The following is a 22,336-nucleotide window of genomic DNA, read 5'->3' as shown; positions in this document are numbered from 1 at the left end:
ATGCAGGGATGACCTGTCATCCAGGAGGAGCCAAGAAATGAGGGATGGTGAATGGAAGTGGAGTATGTGGGAATGAAATGTGTGGGAGTGGATTTATGCCTTTGAATTTGGCTACCTCTCTTGTAAGGGTGAAAAAGCCCTTGGTATATGTGTGTATTTTGCTTATCAATTCTAATTATTAATATTTATTTTTTATGCTTTTTGTGGGCTCAGCACCACATTATATGGCTGGCCATCATCAAGCTACTTCCATCAGCTGTGTGGCATCCTATCTGTAGAGAAGCTGTTGGTAATGTGCATGATTTGTTGCAAATCAGTGTTGATATGAACAACTTGTTGCAAATGTATTTGTACAAAAATATTAATGAAATATAATGAGTGGGATTACAATCTGTATATAACAATGACCTCCATCGGAACAAAAATGTCAACAATTAATCAAAGTGGCTATAAAGTGCCAGAATTCTGAAAATCAACTGGATGACCTGTCATCCAGGAGGTGCCAAGATGAGAGGGAGGGAGGAGGGTGGAGGGGAGTGGAATATATAGGAAATGGAATGGGTAGGAGTGGTTTCTATGCCTTTTTTTTTTTTTTTTTTTTTTTTTTTTTTTTTTTTTGCTACCTCCTGTGTAAGGGGGAAAAAGCCTTTGGTATATGTATGTAACTACTGTGCAGTTTGTGGCATGAGCCATGAGACACACAATAGTCTCAGTTGTCTAATTAATTCTGTAAGTGCTGTAACATAAGGATACACATTCTTATGAAAAAATTAACATTACTTGAGTGATGATTTTAGCTACTCCCTCTGTCAGAATTCTGAAACTGCAAGTAACAGTATACTGTACCTGACATCAAAAGTGAGCTACTTCCTATGTCAGGATTCTAAAACGTCTCAAGATCATTTACCTTTGTACTATACTTAAGTATCAACCCAAACCATTTCCTCTATCAGAAATTTTGGAACCACACCTCACTTTTGTACCTTACTGGAGTATTAACTTAAGTACTTCCTCTGTTAGAAGTTCTGGAACCATGCCTCACTGCATACTTGAGTACTCACTTGAACCTTCTTTCCCAGGACTCCAAAATTACGGAAGATCATCCTCGTCCTCTACTTGAACTATGTCTGCTCCTATGTCATCTACCGTGGTCTCTCCATCTATGGCATGATCTTTGACGTCAATACGTTCCTCTATATGATCTTCACTGGACTGATGGAGGTATGGTAAGGTCACCTCTCTTCTGAGCTTAGTGACTGTGCATCTCCTTCTTAAAAGAGACCATCCACTACCAGATACTCCTCCTGTTTCCATTTCCTTCCCACATAGATTCCATCAAAATGTGTAGTACTCCTGACATTTCCACTGGAAATTTCTGTCACAATCTTGCCCAGGCCTTCTATTCCCATACTTATGAGTTTTAAGTTTCCAAACAAAGGGCAGTTTTGCAGTGTTTCAAATTGGATGAATTCATTCCACTATTGACTAATCATTAAAGGAACAAGATCAAACTAAACACTGTCAAACAGAATTCTTCTTATAATCTTAACATTTGTTTAGGGGAAAGCTTCATCTTGATGTATGTAGATGCATACGTGGATATGTACATACAGGAGTTGTCGACTTACGACCTATGCGACTTACTGATTGACCTTACGACCGTCTGGGTGGCAGGCATCATTCTCGCTCGCCAAATGGTAGAAAAGTATAGTATATCTAGTTTTGTGTTACATACTTTTATCATAAGCCATTCCAAGGCTCCATACACATACACTGAAAACTTTATTTGTCTCAGTTACATGTTGTCTTCTTTATTTTGTAACCATGTCTTTCTGTCATCCCTTGATAAGATTTTTTATGAAACTCCTTACTCCTATGTACATCATGATCAAATTTCCCACACACGTCTCTCTTCCAGTGTGGTCAGATTCATTTTGTTCAGTCTTTCTTCAAAAGATCAAATTTTCATACAAGGAATCATCATAGTTTTCCTCTTTATCACCTCCAGTTTATGTATATAGATGTATGGAAAAGAGGGGAGGCTATTCAGGGTGGTCAGAAGGTTTAACTTAAGTAATAGATCTTGTGTTATGGTAGGGAAGGAAATTTGAGGATAGTTTGAAATGAAGGTGGGGCTGCACTAGGGTTGTGTTATGTCACCATGATTGCTCAATGACCAGTTTGTCCGAGTTATTATCATGCACTTAAAAAATGAACAAGTTTCATTGGCATGGCATAGTACCACTCACAAAAATAAACGTTTCCCGCCACTGATTACGACCCTGCACTCACGTGGTGCACCAAATCAGTCTTTGTCAGGATTGATAGATGCCAGGTAGGTGGATGTCCAAAGGGTAAACACCAGAAGACAGTGGCGCGGCCCATGAAACCACGGTTTGACTGTAGCAATTCGCCAAGTGTTTGGTGCTGAGTGGGGAGTGACCTCTGGCTCCGGGTACAAAAAGAAAGACGAATGTTGAGCTCAGTGCTCATGAACCAAACAGCTGGGAGAGGCTCCAAGGTGATGACTGCGGCTTTGTGGGTGGCAAGAGACACGGCTACTGGAAGTGATGATGTTCATTGGGTTCCGAGGCGATCAGTGCTTTTAACGGGTTCCGTCAGGCCTTACATACCATCAAGACGGCTCGAGACGGCCAAGCCAGCTCGCATCCTGCATACTGGTTGGCAGTTGGTGTTGTTGCTCTGACCCGTAACTCATGGTCGCTACTTTTGGGTATGCAGCTAGCTCGTCCCGTCTGAGCTCGCGTTGTGTGCGTCGATTGGCTGAGAGTAAGCAGCCATGAACCACAGCGTATTGATTAAAGGATGACTGCTTAATACGCCCAAACAGAAGTCAAGGCTGGAATATGAATGCCTCAAATTATAGCGAGTGGTTCTTCTCTGGGGTATGATGGATAATCCTAACATTTATACCCATACATTCATAACAAAGACCGACTTGCGACCGAATCTATTTACGACTGGTCAGTCAGAACCTAACCCAATCGTAAGTCGACGACTACCTGTATAATGTGTATATATGTGTGTATTTCTTAGTCATATTTACCTAGTTGTATCATATGGGAAGGGGAGCTACACTTGTGGTGTCCTGTCTCTGTATCTTGCCATATCTAATTTGCTCTTAAATTCTTGTATTGTTTTTGCACACACTATTGTTTCATCTAGTATGTTCCATACATCCACCACTCTGTGGGGAAAGCTGTTTTTTTCAGGTCTCTTCTATAACTGTCCTTTTTGAGTTTCTTTCCATGTCCTCTTGTGTTTCTCTTATCCCAATTTAGTAAGTCATCTCTATCAAGGACTTCCATGCCTCTCATGATTCTGTAGATGGTCAACAAGTCACCTCTTTCTCTTCTTTGTTCTGGAGTCGGTAGTTCTAGTTTTGACAATCTTTCTTCATATGACATTTTTGATAGTGCTGGGGCCATCTTCATAGTTGCTCTCTGGACTCTTTCAATTTTCCTTATATTCTTTTTAGTACTGGGTGACCATAGTGTTGCTGTATGCTCCAATTTAGGCCTTATCAATGTGACTAGTATTTTCTTTACCATTTCTTCATTCAAGTAAGTAAAAGCCACTTTTATCAATCTTAGCAAATTGTCGGTTTTGCCAACAATTTTGTTTATATGTTTGTCAGGGGACATATCTTTTGTGATGATCACCCCCAGGTCTTTTTCAGATCCCACTTTCATTACTTCCTTTTCACCAATCTTATATTGTCCTGATATCCTTTTTATACTTTTTCCAAATTCCATTATGCTACATTTCTTAATGTTGAAGTCCACTTCCCACTTCTGACTCCATTCCCAGACCCTGTTCAGATCTATGGTGAGTCACAATCCATTCCAGTACTCACTTTCTTTAATAATTTTGCATCATCTTCAAAGAAGCTCATCTAACATTCCACACCTCATCCATGTCGTTCACATAGCAAACATTATTGGGGCCAATACTGATCCTTGTGGAACTCCACTAATTACCTTTTCCCTAGTAGAACTCTTATCTCTGAGCACTACTTAAATTTTTCTTCCATGCAAAAAGTCCTCCATCCATTTCCGTAGTTTACCTTTTATCCCTCCTATGGTTTCCAGTTTTCTTAACCACTTCCATACGGTGATGCCTACATAGGCGTCATGAGGAGCAAGTGGGTACGCGATGATGCCGACATCGGCGTCTTGATTATATTTATTGTAGTCGTATCTACGTAACCGCCATTATCTCTACACTGGCTTCATCATATTTTCTATTGTTATCAAAATTCACGGGGGAAAGAGGACGAACAAATTGGCACAGACTTTATTTTTCATAATTCGATTATTATTAAGCAACATTGCACGTTGGGCAGCTAATACTACCAGATGTGCGATGTGCCCCGGAGTGAAGAGGTTAATAGTTTTTTGTAGATCTAGGAATGTACAATCAGCCCATACATCCCTTTCTTGTATTATGTCTCGTAGTCTTGAGTAAAAACAGATCAAATTTGTTGTACATGATCATCCCTGTCTAAAACCAAATTGTGTTGGATTTAGGATATTGTTCTCCTCATAAATCTTAGCTACTGTGCTTATAAGGGAAACTGGCCTATAATTAGTTAAGTCTTCCTTATTTCCTCCTTTATAAATTGGTATGATATTGGCATTTTTCCAGTCTTCTAGTATTTTTCCTTCTTTGTGTGAGCAACTTATTATGTTATATGAGGCGTCCGGAGGTAAAGGGGCGACATCGCCAATACCTGATTTTGAGTAAAACGCGTTCAAAGTTGAACTATCGATACTGGACATTTCTCTTGACTTATTACATCCATGTTTATATGTATTTTACTTGTCTTGCCTAGCCATATACGAAAAACGAAAAAACGAAAAAACAATGTTGTGTTGGAAAAGAAAATCATAACACACCAAAATTTGCATACCCCAGTATGCAAAACAGTTATGAAAATAGGAAAACCCAATTTTTTTACAATCTTAAAAGCTCCTTTGTTCACCATAAATACACTATGAACCATTTCATTGTAAACCTAAAAACAAAAATTCTATGAGTTTTTATAGATTGGCAATTTTAACATACCACACATTTACAGTATTTTTCCCTCGGTTCCCAATGCAAATGGTTCATAGATTATTGTCAGATAATTACTACAAACACTTACATCCTCATTTGTGCAGAGTAAGCGCCAGTGGAAACATTGGGGCGGGGGGTTAATCATAATCGATGATGTCGTCATCCGGGTTGTCCTCTTGCTCCCCGGTGGTGGTGACGTCATCTTCCAACAAGGACTCTTGTCCCCGACAAAGGTCATCGTAGAAATCCTTAAATGATGGGTGAACATAGTGACTTAGATCCATCACATCTTTAAACTTCTCTTTAGTCAGCTTGATTGGCTTCTTATACAGTTGCTGAAGAGGTACACCAGGTAGGAAAAACTTTTGAGCATCATACTCGCTCTGCTTCCCCTTTTGCAGCTTCACAAAGGTGGGCTCACAAGTCCCATAACCATTCTTGATTTTGAACCCTGCCTTGTTGTCAGAGTTGACAACAAACATCTTGGCATCTTTGAAGCAAGACCCTTGCACCCTGGCTTTTGTTACATGCGCCTGTTGTGCACCAAAGTAAAAAAAAGTTTTCTTGTGTCATCTTGACAAGATATTTCTTGGCCAGTATGTGGAAATCATAGAAAATGGATTTCTCAATAATTTTCTAGGGCTAACTCAAAATTGTTGAATTGGCTATGTCGTCCCTTTACCACTGGACACCTCATATATTTTGTCTGCTAGTTCTTCTTTACATTCTTTTAATATCCAATTTGCTATTCCATCCAGGCTGGGCGATTTCCTGACATCAAGGTTCATTATTTGATCCATTATTTCTTTCCATGTTACTGTTATTTCCCTCATTGGGGAGGATTTCACTTCTCTCCCTTCATCCCAATGTTGTCACAATTTTGCGTTGTGACACACTTCCTATTACTTCCCATCTTCTTTCGTCTCCTTTCAGCCCTTTCGGTTACCATTTTCCTTCGCTCTGTGGAATCGCTGACACTGCATGCTTCCCATTTTCTTTCGTCTCTTTTCAGCCATTTCAGCCATTACTTTCCTTTGCTCTATGGAACCGCTGGAAGTCTTAAGGCCTCTAGTAACTACTTCTTGATATTTTCCCTCCCCCTTATTTCCAGCAACTGTTGTGGAAATTTAGCAGTTAGTTACAGTGCCTTATTGAGTTTAAGTATCTCCTATTTGCTCAGGAATTTCCTCACCCCTTCTCCCAAGATGTCTCTTCATGTGCTCAAGATCGAAGGCATCACAGATGTTATAAAGTTAAGATTGAAATATCTCAACTTCTCAGTTTTACTGGTTCATCACCTTGTACCTTATGATTAGGATTGGTACATTTTACCTATATATTACAACTGGAGGGATTGAGAAAGTTGGTGACAGAGTTTGGGAGAGTGTGTGATAGAAGAAAGCTGAAGATAAATGTGGGTAAAAGTAAGGTGATGAGATGTACAAGGGGTGAAAGTGGCAGTAATCTGGAAGTGAGCATTAAGGGAGAGCAACTGGAGGAAGTGGATAGTTTTAGATACTTGGGTGCAAATGTGGCAGGAAAAGGTGGAGTAAAGGTGGAGGTAGATTGTAGATTGAGAGAAGCGAGTAAATGCCTTGGTGGATTAAAAAGTGTAATGAGGAATAGAAATTTGGGAATGGATGCTAAGAGGAGACTGTATGAAGGAGTGATTGTGCCAACAGCACTGTATGGAGCAGAAACATGGAACATAAGAGAGGAAGAGAGAAGGAGCTTGAATGTGTTTGAGATGAGGTGTCTGAGAAGTATGATGGGGGTTACTAGGCTAGATAGAGTGAGAAATGAGGAGATGAGGAGGAGAACAGGGGTGGAAAGGGAGTTGGGAGATAGGGTTGATGAAAGAGTATTAGGATGGTTTGGACACATGGAAAGAATGAGTGAAGAAAGACTAGTAAAGGAGGTATGGAAGGCAGATGTGGAGGGAGTTAACATGAGGGGACGTCCTAGGATGTGATGGATGGTTGGGGTGAAGGGGGCTTTGGGGAAGAGGGGAATGTCTGTTGAGGAAGGACGGGAGAGGACAGAAGACAGGGGTGAATGGAGAATGGTTGTATATGGAAGATGATGATGGAGGGTGAGGTGTGTGTGAGCAAAATTTTGACGCAGCCCGAAGGGATTTCTCCCCGTCTTCTCCTTTATATGGGGGGACGGAGAGGGGGGGGTCGCCGATTTAATGAAGCGGCCTTGCTGTGGATGTGCTGTGTCTTGCGACACTGCTTCTGACCCAGGGCAGTGGACAAGGTGCAGGGATGACCCGTCATCTAGGAGGTGCTAAGATGGGAGGGAGGGTGGAGGGGTGCGGAGTGTTTTCAGGGATGGAATGGGTGGGAATGATTTTAGGCCTTTTCCTTTTTGGCTACCTCCCTTGTAAGGGGGAAAAAGCCTTGGTATATGTATGTATGTATGTATTACCATTGGAGTTAAGTCTTTCACTTATTTCCCTCCCCCCACCCCCTGCACACTTGCCACTTCTTGTCTAGGCTAGATTTAATTAAGTTAGTTAGGATCATATATCCCTCTTTCATAACTAATAACTACCTCAAAAGACTATAAGAAATACTTCAACTCCTGCCCAGATGTTTTGGTGCATTCCTCTCGAAATTTAGTGATCAGAATAAAAGATCACCGTAAGCAGTGCACTCGACCTCCTGCTGACGAGCCAAGCGGGCAGTTGGCATCATGCTTTCGAGGATGGAGGAGTAGGCATCATGTCCTCACAGAAGGAGTAGACATGTCATGCTCTCCCATAGGGTGTCTTCCGAGGACCTTACTTCATTAATAGTGCCCCGTTTGGCCATCGCCAATCATGTGTTAGTGACTCATTATTGCCCCAGAAACTTAATAAAGTGGGAATGTGTTCCGTGACATAACCACTGTGATGCACTCACAAGGTGCTTCGCGACGTGCACTGAAATCAGAATCTACCAGTTCAATCGGAGTTCATAGCCAAACCCCCTCCAATGATTATTCGAATCTAAAACTTTTGTGAGTGCATGCAGCAGAAAATAGGGGAAAGGAAACCATCAGATGCAATTCCCCTCCCCCACCACAAGCAGTGCCAACGACAAAAGACAGGCATGGTTCCCACCGCCTTCTGCATAACGCATGGATCCCTAGATATCACCAGCATCTTGTTCAAACGAGGACATCCACTCATTTGAAGATATTACTAGTTTGCACTATTATCGGAGAGGCCAAAGAAATAACTCAAGGTATTTTGTTTCATTAGCTAGGAACTAGAGCGTGCAGGGTTAGTCAGGTAGGATAACCTAATGCATAAGTTTATCTTGCCCAGTTAATTGAAATTGAATTATCATGAATTTCTTGCTGAACATTAGTTGCATGCTAATGTTTGTGGAAATAATTTGAATCATAATAAAATTAGTGTAGTATGTTCTGATTAATTAGCCTAGGGTGGTGATTTACTTGAGTTTAATCCCCTCCTTGATTATGCTCACAAATTGAAGGGAACGTGCACGGTCCCGGCTGGCGTCCCAAATTTCCTGGAATTTGGCTCCCACTGCGGCTATCCCCCTTCGACAATTTCCCTATGTAAGAGAATTCTTGTGCCCCTCAACCACCCCCTCCTGTTTCCACTGTCCAGAGATTTCGAGACACCAATGTTGCATTTTTTCTCTAGTGAAAACTAACTTGAAGTGTTTGCCCATGACATCAGCAATTTCTGTATCTTCTGTGTATTCCATATTCCCTTGGCGTAGTTTCACTATTTCCTGTTTTTTAGTTTACCATTTACATATAGAATAGTTTTGGCTGATCCTATAATTTTTCTATTATGTCTTTTTCATAGTTTCTTTTTTCTTCCCCTTATATTTTTAAATATTCCTTTGATACATATTTCCCACTTTCTATGTCTTTTGTCTTTTCTTCATCTTTTCCAAGTTTTATCTCTTCTGTCTTTTGTTTTACTGCACCTTCTGTTAAACAAGCACTTAATATACACATTTTCCTGTTTTTGCTTAGGAACATTAGGAGGGATTAGCCTGTTAAGTGTAGTAGGGAAGGCTTATGGGAGGATCTTAATTGAGAGGATTAGGAGAGGAACAGAAGGAGTAATTGGTGAGGAACAGTGTGGATTTAGGACAGGTAGAGGTTGTGTAGATCAGATCTTTGTGGTAAGACAGATATGTGAGAAAGCTATAGGAAAGGAGAAGGATGTTTTTTGGGCTTTTATGGATCTGGAAAAGGCTTATGATAGGGTCGACAGAAAGGCACTGCGGGAGGTTATGCAGATTTATGGGATAGGAGGAAAGCTTTTGGGAACTGTCAAGAGTTTTTATGAGAGTAGTAGAGCATGTGTCAGGATTAGAAATGGAGAGAGTGAGTGGTTTGAAGTAAAGGTGGGACTTCGTCAAGGATGCGTTATGTCGCCCTGGCTGTTCAACTTATACATGGATGGGGTGGTGCGAGAGGTAAATGCTAGGGTAGTGGGTCAGGGATTGGAGATGGTTAAAGAAAATGGAGAAAAGTGGGAGGTGAGCCAGCTGTTGTTTGCGGACGACACTGCGCTTGTGGCAGGGTCAGAGGAGGGATTGAGGAAGCTGGTGGCAGAGTTTGGGAGAGTATGTGATAGAAGAAAGCTAGAGATAAATGTGGGTAAAAGTAAGGTGATGAGATGTACAAGGGGTGAAAGTGGCAGTAGATTGGAGGTGAGCATTGGGGGAGAGTGACTGGATGAAGTGGATAGGTTTAGATACTTGGGTGCAAGTGTAGCAGGAAAAGGTGGAGTGAAGGTGGAGGTGGAATGTGGATTGAGAGAAGCGAGTAAATGCCTTGGTGGTTTAAAGAGTGTAATGAGGAATAGACATTTGGGAATGGATGCGAAGAGGAGACTGTATGAAGGAATGATTGTGCCAACAGCACTGTATGGGGCAGAAACGTGGAACATAAGAGAAGAAGAGAGAAGGAGTTTGAATGTGTTTGAGATGAGGTGTCTGAGAAGTATGGTGGTGGTTACTAGGCTGGATAGAGTGAGAAATGAGGAGGTGAGGAGAACAGGGGTGAAAAAGGATTTGGGAGATAGGGTTGATGAAAGAATATTAGGATGGTTTGGACACATGGAAAGAATGAGTGAAGAAAGACTAGTAAAAGAGGTATGGAAGGCAGATGTGGAGGGAGTGAACATGAGGGGACGTCCTAGGATGAGGTGGATGGATGGGGTGAAGGGGGCTTTGGGGAAGAGGGGAATGTCTGTTGAGGAAGGAAGGGAGAGGACGGAAGACAGAGGTGAGTGGAGAATGGTTGTATATGGATGACGTTGTGACTGCATGAGGAGGAATGGGCGGGGGGGTGGGGTAGTATGTGTGAGTAAATTTTGACGCAGCCCGAAGGGATTTCTCCCCGTCCTCGCCTTATATGCAAAGGGGGACGGAGAGGGGGGGTCGCCGATTAAATGAAGCGGCCTTGCTGTGGATGTACTGTGTCTTGCAACACTGCTTCTGACCAAGGGTGGTGGGCAGAGTGCAGGGATGACCCGTCATCCAGGAGGTGCTCAGATGAGAGGGAGGGAGGGTGGGAGGGGTGTGGAGTGTATTTAGGGATGAAATGTGTGGGAGTGTTTTTATGCCTTTCCCTTTTTGGCTACCTCCCTTGAAATGGGGGAAAAAGCCTTGGTATATGTATGTATGCTTAGGAACATACTTATCCACTCCTTCTTTGTAGATTTTCGTTAAATCATCAAATTTTCTTCTAATTGTGTTTCTTCCTTGTAGAGTTTTTCCCAGTTCGCTTTACGAAAAAAATCCCTAGGTTTCTGAAAGTCCAGTTTACTAAACATCAGTCTTCGCTTTCTGTGTTTCTCACTTCTCTTTATATTTCCTCCTTTAGTTCTAACTCGAGTAGTACATGGTCACTCTTCGCAATTGGAGTCTTGTATTCAATTTTGTCTATTTCAAGTTCTGACGTATATAATAAATCTAGTCTTGACAGTTCTACATTATTTCTAAATCTAGTATTTCTTTTACCCATGGTGTTATTGTATGTTCTATGGCCATTTACTGAATCATGAAAGGCATGGAAGTCCTCGACGGAGAAGACTTATTAAAGTGGGATAAAAAGAAAATCAAGAGGATATGAAAATAAACTCAAAAAGGGTAGTTATAGAAGAGACCAGAAAAAAAAAGAAGTTTTCCATACAAAGTGGTGAATGTCTGGAACAAATTGGATGTGGCAACAGTGTGTGCAAAAAACCATACAAGAATTTAATAACAAAATGGATGCTGAGAGGTTCAAAGACGGGTCACTACGAGCATAGCTCCCTTCCCGTATAATGCAAGTAGGTAAATTTCCCCATTGATCTTCTCCACCTTTCTCTGCCATCTCTTCCCAACATATTTCTTTGCAATTAAAATCTCCCATGAGTACTGCTTTATTTCTATCCTTTAGCATCTTGGGGTTTCTCTGGCCTGTCATCATTTTCTTCCGTTTTACTTGAATTACACACTATTTACATTGTAAATTAACCATTCCAGGTATCCACAAGCACTCCCTTTCCTATATATCACAGCCTAGGTATTCTGTGTGTGTTTTTATCTAGTTGTATTCACCTAGTTGTATTTTTTCTTAAAATCATGTATAGTTTTAGCACTCACTGTTTCCTCTTTCAGATTGTTCCATACATCTATTACTCCGTGTAGAAAGCCGTTTTTTTTTCAGATCTCTTCTGTAACTGTCTTAGTTTCTTTTTGTGTCCTCTTGTATTCCTTCTGTCCCATTTTAGTAGGTCATCCCTATCAAGAATTTCCATCCCTTTCATAATTCTGTAGATGGTAATCAGATCACCTCTTTCTCTTCTTTTTTCTTTGGTTGACAAGTTTAGTTTATCTAATCTTTGTAAATGTCAAATTGCAAAGTGTTGGTGCCATCTTTGTCACTGCTCTTTGAATTCTTTCCAGTTTCTTTATATTTTTTTTGGTACTAGGTGTCCATAGAGATGCTGTGTATTTCAATTTTGGTCTTACCAGTGTAACTAGTATCTTCTTTACCATTTCCTCATCCATGTAGTCAAAGGCCACTTTCATTGATCTTATTAAGTTACAAGTTCCTCCAACTATTTTGTTGACTCTTTGTCTGGTGCCATGTCGTTTAAGATAATTACTCCTATGTCCCTTTCTGAGTTTATTTTTATAATTTCCTTTGTACCAATTTTATATTGACCCAAGATTCTATTTTTTGTTTTTTCCAATTCCATTATACTACATTTCTTAATGTTGAAATTCACTTCATTCTTTTTACTCCATTTCCAGACTTTGTCCAGGTCTTCTTGAAAAGATTTGCAATCTTCCTCTGTACTTACTCTCTTCAATAGTTTCGCATCATCTGCAAATAAGTTCATATAACATTCCACACCTTCATCCATGTTATTTATATAAATAGCAAACATTACACTGGCCTGCGAAGTTTCAAAGGTAAAGCATCCGATAACTGATTCTAGGGTAATTTGCTATGCAGAATCTAAAAATCACACTCATTTTGTTCAATCAGGTCACGTTTTTGAGATACGAGGCGGTAAAATAATTAAAAATGCCATTTAGTGCTATTTATTCCTTTTAATTTAAAAAAAAAAATCTTGTCAAAAGAAATAATTTTTTCTTGCATAGTTCAGAAGATAAAGAGGATATATTACAGAAAATCTAATCATGGATGAAGGGCCTTTTCAGTGACTTTCTCCTGTGTTGGGCAGCCACCACGTCTCGTTTCAAACACCAACAGTAGTCCGCAAGAAAGTTCACATCCCACCGGCCTTGGTAGCGTTCTTCCATGACACGAATATTCTGGTGGAAACGTTCTCCCTGTTCCTCACTGAAGTCACCACAGTTCTGAGGGAAATAGTCTAAGTGGGACCGTAGAAAGTGCATTTTGACTGACATGCGAGCCCCTAATTTTTGATAGCTGTTCAAGAGCTCATCGACTTCTTTCTCGTATTCTGCACTTCGGTTATTTCCTAGAAAGTTTCTTATCACTGACTTAAGCGACCACCAACTGACAGCTCAGCTGCATTCAGTGCATCGTCAAACATTGAGTCCTTCATAAGTTCCCTTATCTGAGGCCTTAAGCTTTTCCAGACTGATCCGAGGAAACTTCTGCTGAAGAAAAGTAAATCCCATGCCGTCCTTGTCCATTGCCTTCACAAAGTTCTTCATCAGTCCCAGTTTGATATGTAAAGGTGGGAGTAAGACCTTGTTTGGTTCAACAAGAGAACAAGCCTGAACATTGTGTGAACCAGGTTCCAAATGTTGTCGTGGTGGCCATTTTTGTTTGACAAAATGTTGATCATCAGCCCGACTATCCCACAAACACAAAAAGCATGGATACTTTGTGTACCCACCCTGTAGTCCCAAAACCAATCCAACTACCTTAAGATCTCCACAGATCAACCAACCATGGTCATTGTAGTTCAGAGCAGACAGTAGCTGATCCATGTTGTCATGAGTTTCTTTCCTTTGCACCAAATGACCGATTGGAATTGAAGAGTATTTATTTCCGTTGTGAAGGAGGACTGCCTTGAGACTTCTGCTGGAAGAGTCGATGAACAGTCTCCATTCAGTAGCAACATAGTCCAGCCCCATTGATTGAATCAAACCAGCAATGTTGTTGCAGTAAACTAATGATGAGTCCTTCTGGGTTGTGAAGAACTGTCTAAATTCTCTTTCACGCTCTCGGTACCAAAAGAATGTTGTCTCAGGTGCTAGCAAATTTTTCTCACGAAGACGAGAACCCAGAAGCTGTGCTGATTCCTTTGATAGGTTTAGATCCCGTGTCAGGTCATTGAGATCTGCTTGTGTTAGAGGCACTGGCCGGTCATTCTCTTCTGGCATGTATTCTCCACCCTCTGCCCTGTCTAGTGCGTTATCAGATTCCAATTCAGAGCTAGATTCCATTGCAACATCTGGCTCGGGAACGGGCAGGCCTGGACCATGAGGGACTGGTCGTATGGCAGACGGAACATTAGGATACTGAATACAATGCTTGTTCTTGCGGTTGACTCCTTTAAGATTAGTCATGCAGAAATAGCAGTCTGACACATGATCTTTATCCTCTCTCCAAACCATTGGAACAGCGAATGGCATACTCTTCCTTTTTTTATTTCTCCAATCACGCAAGTTCTCGACACATGTTTTGCAGCTAACATGGGGTGCAAATGGCTTGTCCTGGTCCCCAAGCTTAACTCCAAAGTAAGCATGATATGCCTTCTTCACAAAATCAGTTATATTTGCTAGTCGACGAGGAAGAATCACATTACCACATATGTAGCAGAACCTATCAGGATGATTTGTGCATTTGCATTCCATTTTCTGTCAATCTAAGATACGTGTCCAAAATAGAAACACAAGAAGCACAGATTCTTGTAAAAAGCACAGATTCTTATAAAATCAGTCACATTGATTGGAGATCACACTTTTCTAAACCATTTTCAGTTTCAGTGTTGTCAATGCAGTTTGTCAATGTAGTCAATGCAGTTTCAGTTTCAGTTTCCTGAAAGTAAACAAAAACATCATTAGGTTTCAGTATCAGTTTCGGGGTGCTACAGTATAATTTTTATGCAAAAAAAAAAAATAAGAATAGGCTATACCTGCAGCCTTGTTTTCCTTATACACTCACTATCCGAGTTACGACCTAGATCGGTTCCGACCAACCGGTCGTAAGTCGAAACGGTCGTAACTTGGACCGTATACATTCGAGGTGTATACTCAAGGACATATGATGCAGAGCGTAAATCCAGCTCAAATGTTTCGTTTGTGGCCTCATAGTAGAACATTCTCAGTGTATGCAAAATATCCAATACTCTTTGATTGTTATACTAAATAATAAATTAATAATAATAAATTAATAGGATAGGGTAAAGAAAGAAAATATATTACACAGGATTCTTATTAGAGACCGAAAATACAAATTAACACAAAGATACAAAATATAAAAAATAGAAAATATGCATGTAAAAAACAAAAAAATTAAAATCCACTTTTTGGTTGCACGTCATCTACACTTTCTTCGTGCGTACGGTCGAGGGAAAGATCAGGCAGTAGGTCTGGCGAGGCACCATGGGGGATCCGTTGGTATCCGCTGGTCGAGGCATAATTAATAAAAAGAGGTTGAAGTAATAAAGGCTTAATAACATTTAAAATAATTCCCTCAAATGTACATGAAAACAAGTACAAGATTCGCTTCTATGCACTGGGCTCAATCGTCGCCTCCCATGCGAAAACGTTCGGTCTCTCTTCGTAAGAAAAGAATGATAATCATAGCATAACGTTATTTCATCAAATAAATATTTTATGCATGGAATAGTACAGTGAGATATATTGTCTTATTGAATATAAGATATTATACTTCAGAACTCCAGGAATATCATAGACTTGGGTTAAAGCTATTTGTATCCATGTTCATACACTACAGCTTTCGACTTTCGACCAATAGAGAACTCGAACCAGAATGAAAAGTATGAATGTAGGACTACTGTAAACCGACTCTCTGTCTTGGCTTTCGGGGAAGCGTGTATCACCGATCTGGCAAAACTGCCCTTTCTGACCATTCCCACCTGCCCTGATTATCGGTGGGAACTGGGAATCGAAATACGGTATAACATCAATTCCAGTAAAATTATGGTATATGGTAGACATCGTATGGTAGATGGTAGACACACACTAAATTATGGTAGAAATACCATAATTATGGCAGACAGCGCAACCATGGTGAGATGCTGTGCTGTGCTGCCGTAACTGTCGTACGGGATGCTGGACGCCACGTGCAAACGTACAGTAAACCAGTAAACTCATAATATGTGCATGTAGGCATCTGCTGAATGTGGTCGTAAGTACGGGTGGACGTAAGTCGCACCGGTCGTAACTCGGATAGTGAGTGTACTTAGTACTATACAAGGCCCAAAAGTCGCACTTCTCATATCTCAAAAACTAGACCTGATCCAAGGAAAGACGGCATTTTTGGATTCAGCACACCAAAAAACTTATAAATCACTTGAAAAACCTTAGACCTTTGGAAAAAAAATTTTTAACGCAGGCCAATGTTATTGGAGCCAATACAGAGCCTTGGGGAACTCCATTTATCATATCTACCCAATTTGAGTTCTTTTCTCTAAGTTCCACCCTCATTTTTCTTCTGTTTAAGAAATCTTTCATCCATTCCAATAATTTTCCTTGTATTCCTCCTAATGTGTATTTACTTAGTTGTATTTTATGGGGCACAAGCTATGCATGTAGTGACCCACTTTTGTATCTCTCTGCATCTAGTTTGTTCTTAAAATCTTGTATAGTTTTTGCACTCATTGTTTCCCTGTTTAGTTTGTTCCAGACATTAATCACTCTGTGTATTCTTTCATCAACCCTATCTCCCAGCTCCTTTTCCACCCCTGTTCTCCTCCTCACCTCCTCATTTCTCACTCTATCTAGCCTAGTAACCCCCACCATACTTCTCAGACACCTCATCTCAAACACATTCAAACTCCTTCTCTCTTCTTCTCTTATGTTCCATGTTTCTGCCCCATACAGTGCTGTTGGCACAATCACTCCTTCATACAGTCTCCTCTTCGCATCCATTCCCTAATGTCTATTCCTCATTACACTCTTTAATCCACCCAGGCATTTACTCGCTTCTCTCAATCTACATTCTACCTCCACCTTCACTCCACCTTTTTCCTGGCACATTTGCACCCAAGTATCTAAAACTATCCACTTCCTCCAGTCGCTCTTCCTTAATGCTCACTTCCAGTCTACTGGCACTTTCACCCCTTGTACATCTCATCACCTTACTTTTACCCATCTACTTTTGATAATTCTTTCACAAATTTTTGCTATTGTACTTGTTAGAGAGACTGGTCTATAGTTGGTAGGGTCTTCTTTATTTCCCCCTTTATATATAGGTACTATATTTGCTTTTTTCCAATCTTTTGGAACTTTTCCTTCTTTCAAGGAACTGTTTATTATGCTATGTATTTTGTGTGCCAGTTCATTCCTGCATTCTTTCAAAATCCAGTTTGCTATTTCATCTGGTCCATGTGATTTTCTGACATCAAGATTACTCAAGTGTTTCATTATTTCATTCTTTGTTACTTCTATTTCTTTCATAGGGGGGACTTTCTCTTCCCATTTGATCTCTCCAGGTTGTATGTTCTCCCTCGTAAACACCGATTTATAATGCTTGTTCATAATTTCTGCCATTTCTATTTCCTCTGTGTATTCAACTCCTTGTCATACATTCTCTAATTCATGTTTGCTTTTCAGTTTGTTGTTCACAAATCTGTAAAATAGTTTTGGTTGATCTTTACATTTTTCTATAACATCTTTTTTGTATTTACTCTTTTCTTCTCTGCACACTTGTACATATTCATTTCTATAACAAGTATATATTTTCCATTTTTCAGGTCTTTTGTCTTTCTTCAATTTGGTCCAAGCTTTATCTCTTTTGTCTTTTAACTTCCTACAACTTTTGTTGTACCAGCACTTTACATATTCTTTTTCTTGCTTTTGTCTTGGGACATACTTTTCCACTCCTTTTTTTATATATATTTTTGGTCAAAATATTCCATTTCTCTTCCACTGTTGTTTCCTCTTTGTATATTCTTTCCCAGTTTTCTTTTTGAAAGAATTCTCTTATTTTATCAAAATTTGTTTTTTCATACATCATTCTTCCTTTTCTATATTGTTCATTTCTTTTCATGAATTTTTCCTCATTTAGTTCCAGTTCAATCAATATGTGGTCACTTTTACTTATTGGTGTCTTATATTCAATCTTTTCCACTATTTCAGGTTCTGATGTGATTATTAGGTCTAGTCTCGATGGTTCTTCTTCATTTCTATACCTAGTGTTCTCTTGAATCCATTGTGTCATTGTATGGTCAATAATCATCTCGAGTAGAACATTTCCCCATGAGTCGTCTCCACCCTTTACTGTCATCTCTTCCCAGCAGACTTCTTTGCAATTAAAGTCGCCCATCATAACTATTCTTCCTCCATCTTCCATTATCTTATTTAATGTTATCCTTGTGTCTTCTAACATACTTTTATGTTCACTCTCTTCCCACGAGGCTGTTTTTGGAGGCACATAATTTATTACAAACTTCCTGCTCTTCTTATCTCTATCTTCCACTTCGATCATAATCATCTCTACTATATTCTTTCTATATGTGACACTCCTCACGTTTATATCCTTAGTCAGGAACATAGCTCCACCCCCTTGTTTTGTGTCTCTGTTTCTAATCCAGTAATTATATGCATCATGTCCTACACTGTTGGGTGGTAGTGGACCTTTTAATTTTGTCTCTACAATTCCCATTATGTCCGGTTCTTTTTCCTTCAGGTAATCATTCAGTTCATTCAATCCTGTTATTAATCCATCTATATTTGTGTAAGACACTCTTAATTTTCTGCTGCTTCCATTGTATTTTCTGTTTCCCTTTTGTTTTTCTCTGGTATGTCCCATTTCCTCACTTTCATATTCACTACTCTCCAATAGAATTTATCTTTTTCTGACTCTGTTCTGTTCTCGTTTTTTTTCCTTAACTTCTTGTCTTTTCAATTTTTCCTCCTCTCTTTCCTCTTTATTCATTTCTCTTTTTATCCATACCTTTTTGTATTGTTCACTGTTTGCTAGTTTCCCTGTTTTTGCTAAGATATGCTCTGCTGTCATTTGTGACCTGAATTTAATCTTAATTGGTCTGGTCTTATATGTATTATATTTCCTGAGCCTATACATTTCTTCAATTTGTTTCCCGATTTCAGATTCATCTTCCTGAACTAATTCTAGTAAACTGCTTACTTTTTCTTTTTCCTTTTTGATTCTTGTGGTTCTATTTAGATTATACTTCTCTTCCATTCCTAATATAATTATACATTTCTTTTTATCTGCTAAGTCTCTTACAATATTCTCCTTCTGTCTCATCACTTTAATGACTGTGTCTTCAGTTTGTTCTTTCATCTGTTGTTTTACTATGTCATTAAATGCAATTTTGCTGTTCTCTTGGATTTTTTTCCAACCCTGTGCATCTTTTGCTATGGACTCTTTATTCTCTTTGTTATTCTTCTTTAATTCCTCATTCTCATCCTTTACTTCTTTTAACTGTCTTTTTAATACTTCAATTTTTTAGTTAGTTTTTGGTTTACCTTCTCTAATTCCTCCAATTTTTCAACTCTGCATGATCTTCGTGAGTTCACCGAACCTATCCTCCCAATGTTTGACAATTTTCTCAAGTTTTTCTTCTAGGCTTGTTAAGGGGGGGGGGGGGGGGGGGGGGTTTGGCTTCCCCCCTTCATTGAATCCTTGGAAATTATTATTTTCACTTTCCATTGTGCTGCTCTTATCTATATTTCTAATCTTTACATTTTTGCTAATCCCTTTTTCATCACTGAAATTTTCTGGACCTCTTTTGTTGCTTACATGGTGTCTGCCTGCCTGAACCAAGTCCTCCCCTTCCTCATTTCCTTCCATTTCCCTCAGTAATCCCTCCCCTTCTCCTTTTTCATCACCTTCCCACTACACCATGAGCTTTCCCTATAAATACAACACAGGTACTTCCTTGTCGTTGTAATCCTTGAAATTCTTGGATAACTCTGGAGTCCGAACTTTGTTGTCACCTCGACCGATGTGTGTGTGTGTGTTTGCAGATTTCTTTTAGTAGTAGTAGTAATAGTAATAGTAGTAGTAGTAGTAGTAGTAAGATTCTCTTTGGTAGGTACCTGCCTACATCATTGCTGTGCCCATCATAGCCCGCTTTGGAAGGAAACGACCCATCGTTTTTTCCTACACGGTGACCGCCATCACACTTTTCTGTATACCTGTTCTACCTCAAGGTAACCTTTCCATATCAACTTATTTTGTCCTTATGTTGTCCTTTCCAGTGTTACTGATTTGCTCTTCTTTTATAAGTGCATTAATGCAAAGTTGAGGAACAGGCTATCTCCTCAAGAAATGAAACAAGCCATCAAGTCCACTACTGGGCTATATTTTGATTATATTTCTCCATATGAAATATGACATATTTCATATCATGACACACTAAAAATATATATCTCTGTAGCTACTTATTTTTATTGGTTTTGAATTAAACAGACAGTGATTGGCGAGGAGCAGTGTGGATTTAGGACAGGTAGAGGTTGCATAGATCAGATTTTTGGGGTAAGACAGATATGTGAGAAAGCTATAGGAAAAAGTAAGGATGTTTCTTGGGCTTTTATGAATCTGGAAAAGGCTTATGACAGGGTAGACAGGAAGGCACTGTGGGAGGTTTTGCAGATATACGGGGTAGGAGGAAAGCTTCTAAAAGCTGTCAAGAGTTTTTACAAGAGTAGTAGAGCATGTGTCAGGATTAGAAATGGAGAGAGTGAATGGTTCGAGGTAAAGGTGGGACTTCGTCAGGGATGTGTTATGTCGCCCTGGCTGTTCAACTTGTACATGGATGGGGTGGTGCGAGAGGTGAAGGGTGGTGAGTCAGGGATTGGAGATGTTTAAAGAAAAAGGAGAAAAGTGGGAGGTGAGCAGGATCAGAGGAGGGACTGAGGAAGTTGGTGAAAATGTTTGGGAGAGTGTGTGAAAGAAGAAAGCTGAAGATAAATGTGGGTAAAAGTAAGGTGATGAGATGTACAAGGGGTGGAAGTGAGCATTAAGTGAGAGCGACTGGAGGAAGTGGATAGTTTTAGATACTTGGGTGCAAATGTGGCAGGAAAGGGTGGAGTGGAGATGGAGGTAGAATATAGATTGAGAGAAGCGAGTAAATTCTTTGCTGGATTAAAAAGTGTAATGAGGAATAGACATTTGGGAATGGATGCTAAGAGGAGACTGTATGAAGGATTGATTCTGCCAACAGCACTGTATGGGGCAGAAACATGGTGTCGTGCTCCTTGTTTTCGAATAAATATAAATAAATGTAAGTAGTAAGTGGTAGCTGTGGCCAAGATGGTTAGATAAAAAAGGAACACGAACAAACATATGTACAAGAAATTATCACTTCACATTTGGTGGTGAATGAGACTAATGTTTCCTGAGTATGTGACTTTTATTATTATGTTATTAATTTAAATTCAAAATATGTAGTGAACTACTGTGATGTGTATGGGTGTGCAGGTGTGGGAGGCTGGACTTTGAATGTGTTTGAGATGAGGTGTCTGAGAAGTATGATAGGGGTTACTAGGCTGGATAGAGCGAGAAATGAGGAGGTGAGGAGGAGAACAGGGGTGGTAAGGGAGTTGGGAGATAGGGTGGATAAAAGAGTATTGGGATGGTTTGGACACATGGAAAGAATGAGTGAAGAAAGACTAGTAAAAGAGGTATGGAAGGCAGGTGTGGAGGGAATGAACATGAGGGGGCAACCTAGGATAAGATGGATGGATGGGGTGAAAGGGGCTTTGGGGAAGAGGGGAATGTCTGTTGAGGAAGGACGGGAGAGGACAGAAGACAGGGGTGAATGGAGAATGGTTGTATATGGATGATGGTGTGATGCATGAGGTGGAATGGGTGGGGGGATGGGGTGAAGTAGTATGTATGAGAAAATTTGACGCAGCCCGAAGGTATTTCTACCTGTCTTCTCCTTTTCTGCATGAGGGGATGGAGATGGGGGGTCGCCGATTTAATGTGGATGTGCTGTGTCTTGCGACACTGCCTCTGACCCAGGGCAGTGGACAAGATGCAGGGATGACCTGTCATCCAGGAGGTGCCAAGATAGGAGGGAGGGTGGAGGGGAGTGGAGTGTATTTGTGGATGGAATGGGTGGGAATGGTTTATGCCTTTTTCTTTTTGGCTACCTCCTTTGTAAGGGGGAAGGTTCTTTGGTATATGTATGTAAATTAAACCCAGGCAACATGAACTTAATCTACCAGTAGTGTAATCAAGGGGACATTGACGACATGCATAGTCTACTGTCTTATTTCAGATTACATGTTGGCTGTGGTCATTCTGGCTATGACTGGGAAGTTCTGCATCAGTTGTGTGCTGCAGGTCATCTTCCTCTATGCCATGGAACTTCTTCCCACGCAAGTTCGGGCCAGAGGCTTTGGGACTTCCCTTCTGGTGTCCAAGTTTGGAATGATGTTGACTCCCTTCATCATTGATGTGGTGGTGAGGAGTTTGGTGACCAATTCATTTAATCATTTGTCTATTAAATGATTTATTCATCCCACCACTCACTACCCTTCCTTCTATTTCCTCCCATCCTTCATGTTCCACACACCATCTTTGCACACCTTGTGACTCCTTGAACCATCCCCATTCCTTC

General features: G+C 40.2%; 1 protein-coding gene across 1 annotated transcript in view; it reads left to right on the top strand.

The window, feature by feature from the left end:
- Positions 1-1,058: 1,058 nt before the first annotated feature.
- Positions 1,059-22,336, top strand: part of LOC143032440 (organic anion transporter 3-like) — a 40,046-nt gene continuing 18,768 nt past the window's right edge. The window contains exons 1-3 of the mRNA XM_076197225.1: positions 1,059-1,221; positions 19,802-19,919; positions 21,995-22,179. Coding sequence (XP_076053340.1) covers positions 1,168-1,221; positions 19,802-19,919; positions 21,995-22,179 — 357 coding nt within the window. The 5' untranslated portion in view covers positions 1,059-1,167. The remainder of the gene's footprint in view (positions 1,222-19,801; positions 19,920-21,994; positions 22,180-22,336) is intronic.

Source organism: Oratosquilla oratoria, chromosome 13 (assembly GCF_046742065.1).
Source record: "Oratosquilla oratoria isolate Oo_2021 chromosome 13, ASM4674206v1, whole genome shotgun sequence".
Classification (NCBI taxonomy): Eukaryota; Metazoa; Arthropoda; class Malacostraca; order Stomatopoda; family Squillidae; genus Oratosquilla; species Oratosquilla oratoria.
Note: the sequence above shows the minus strand (reverse complement) of the source record. Positions and strands in the feature narration are given on the sequence as shown.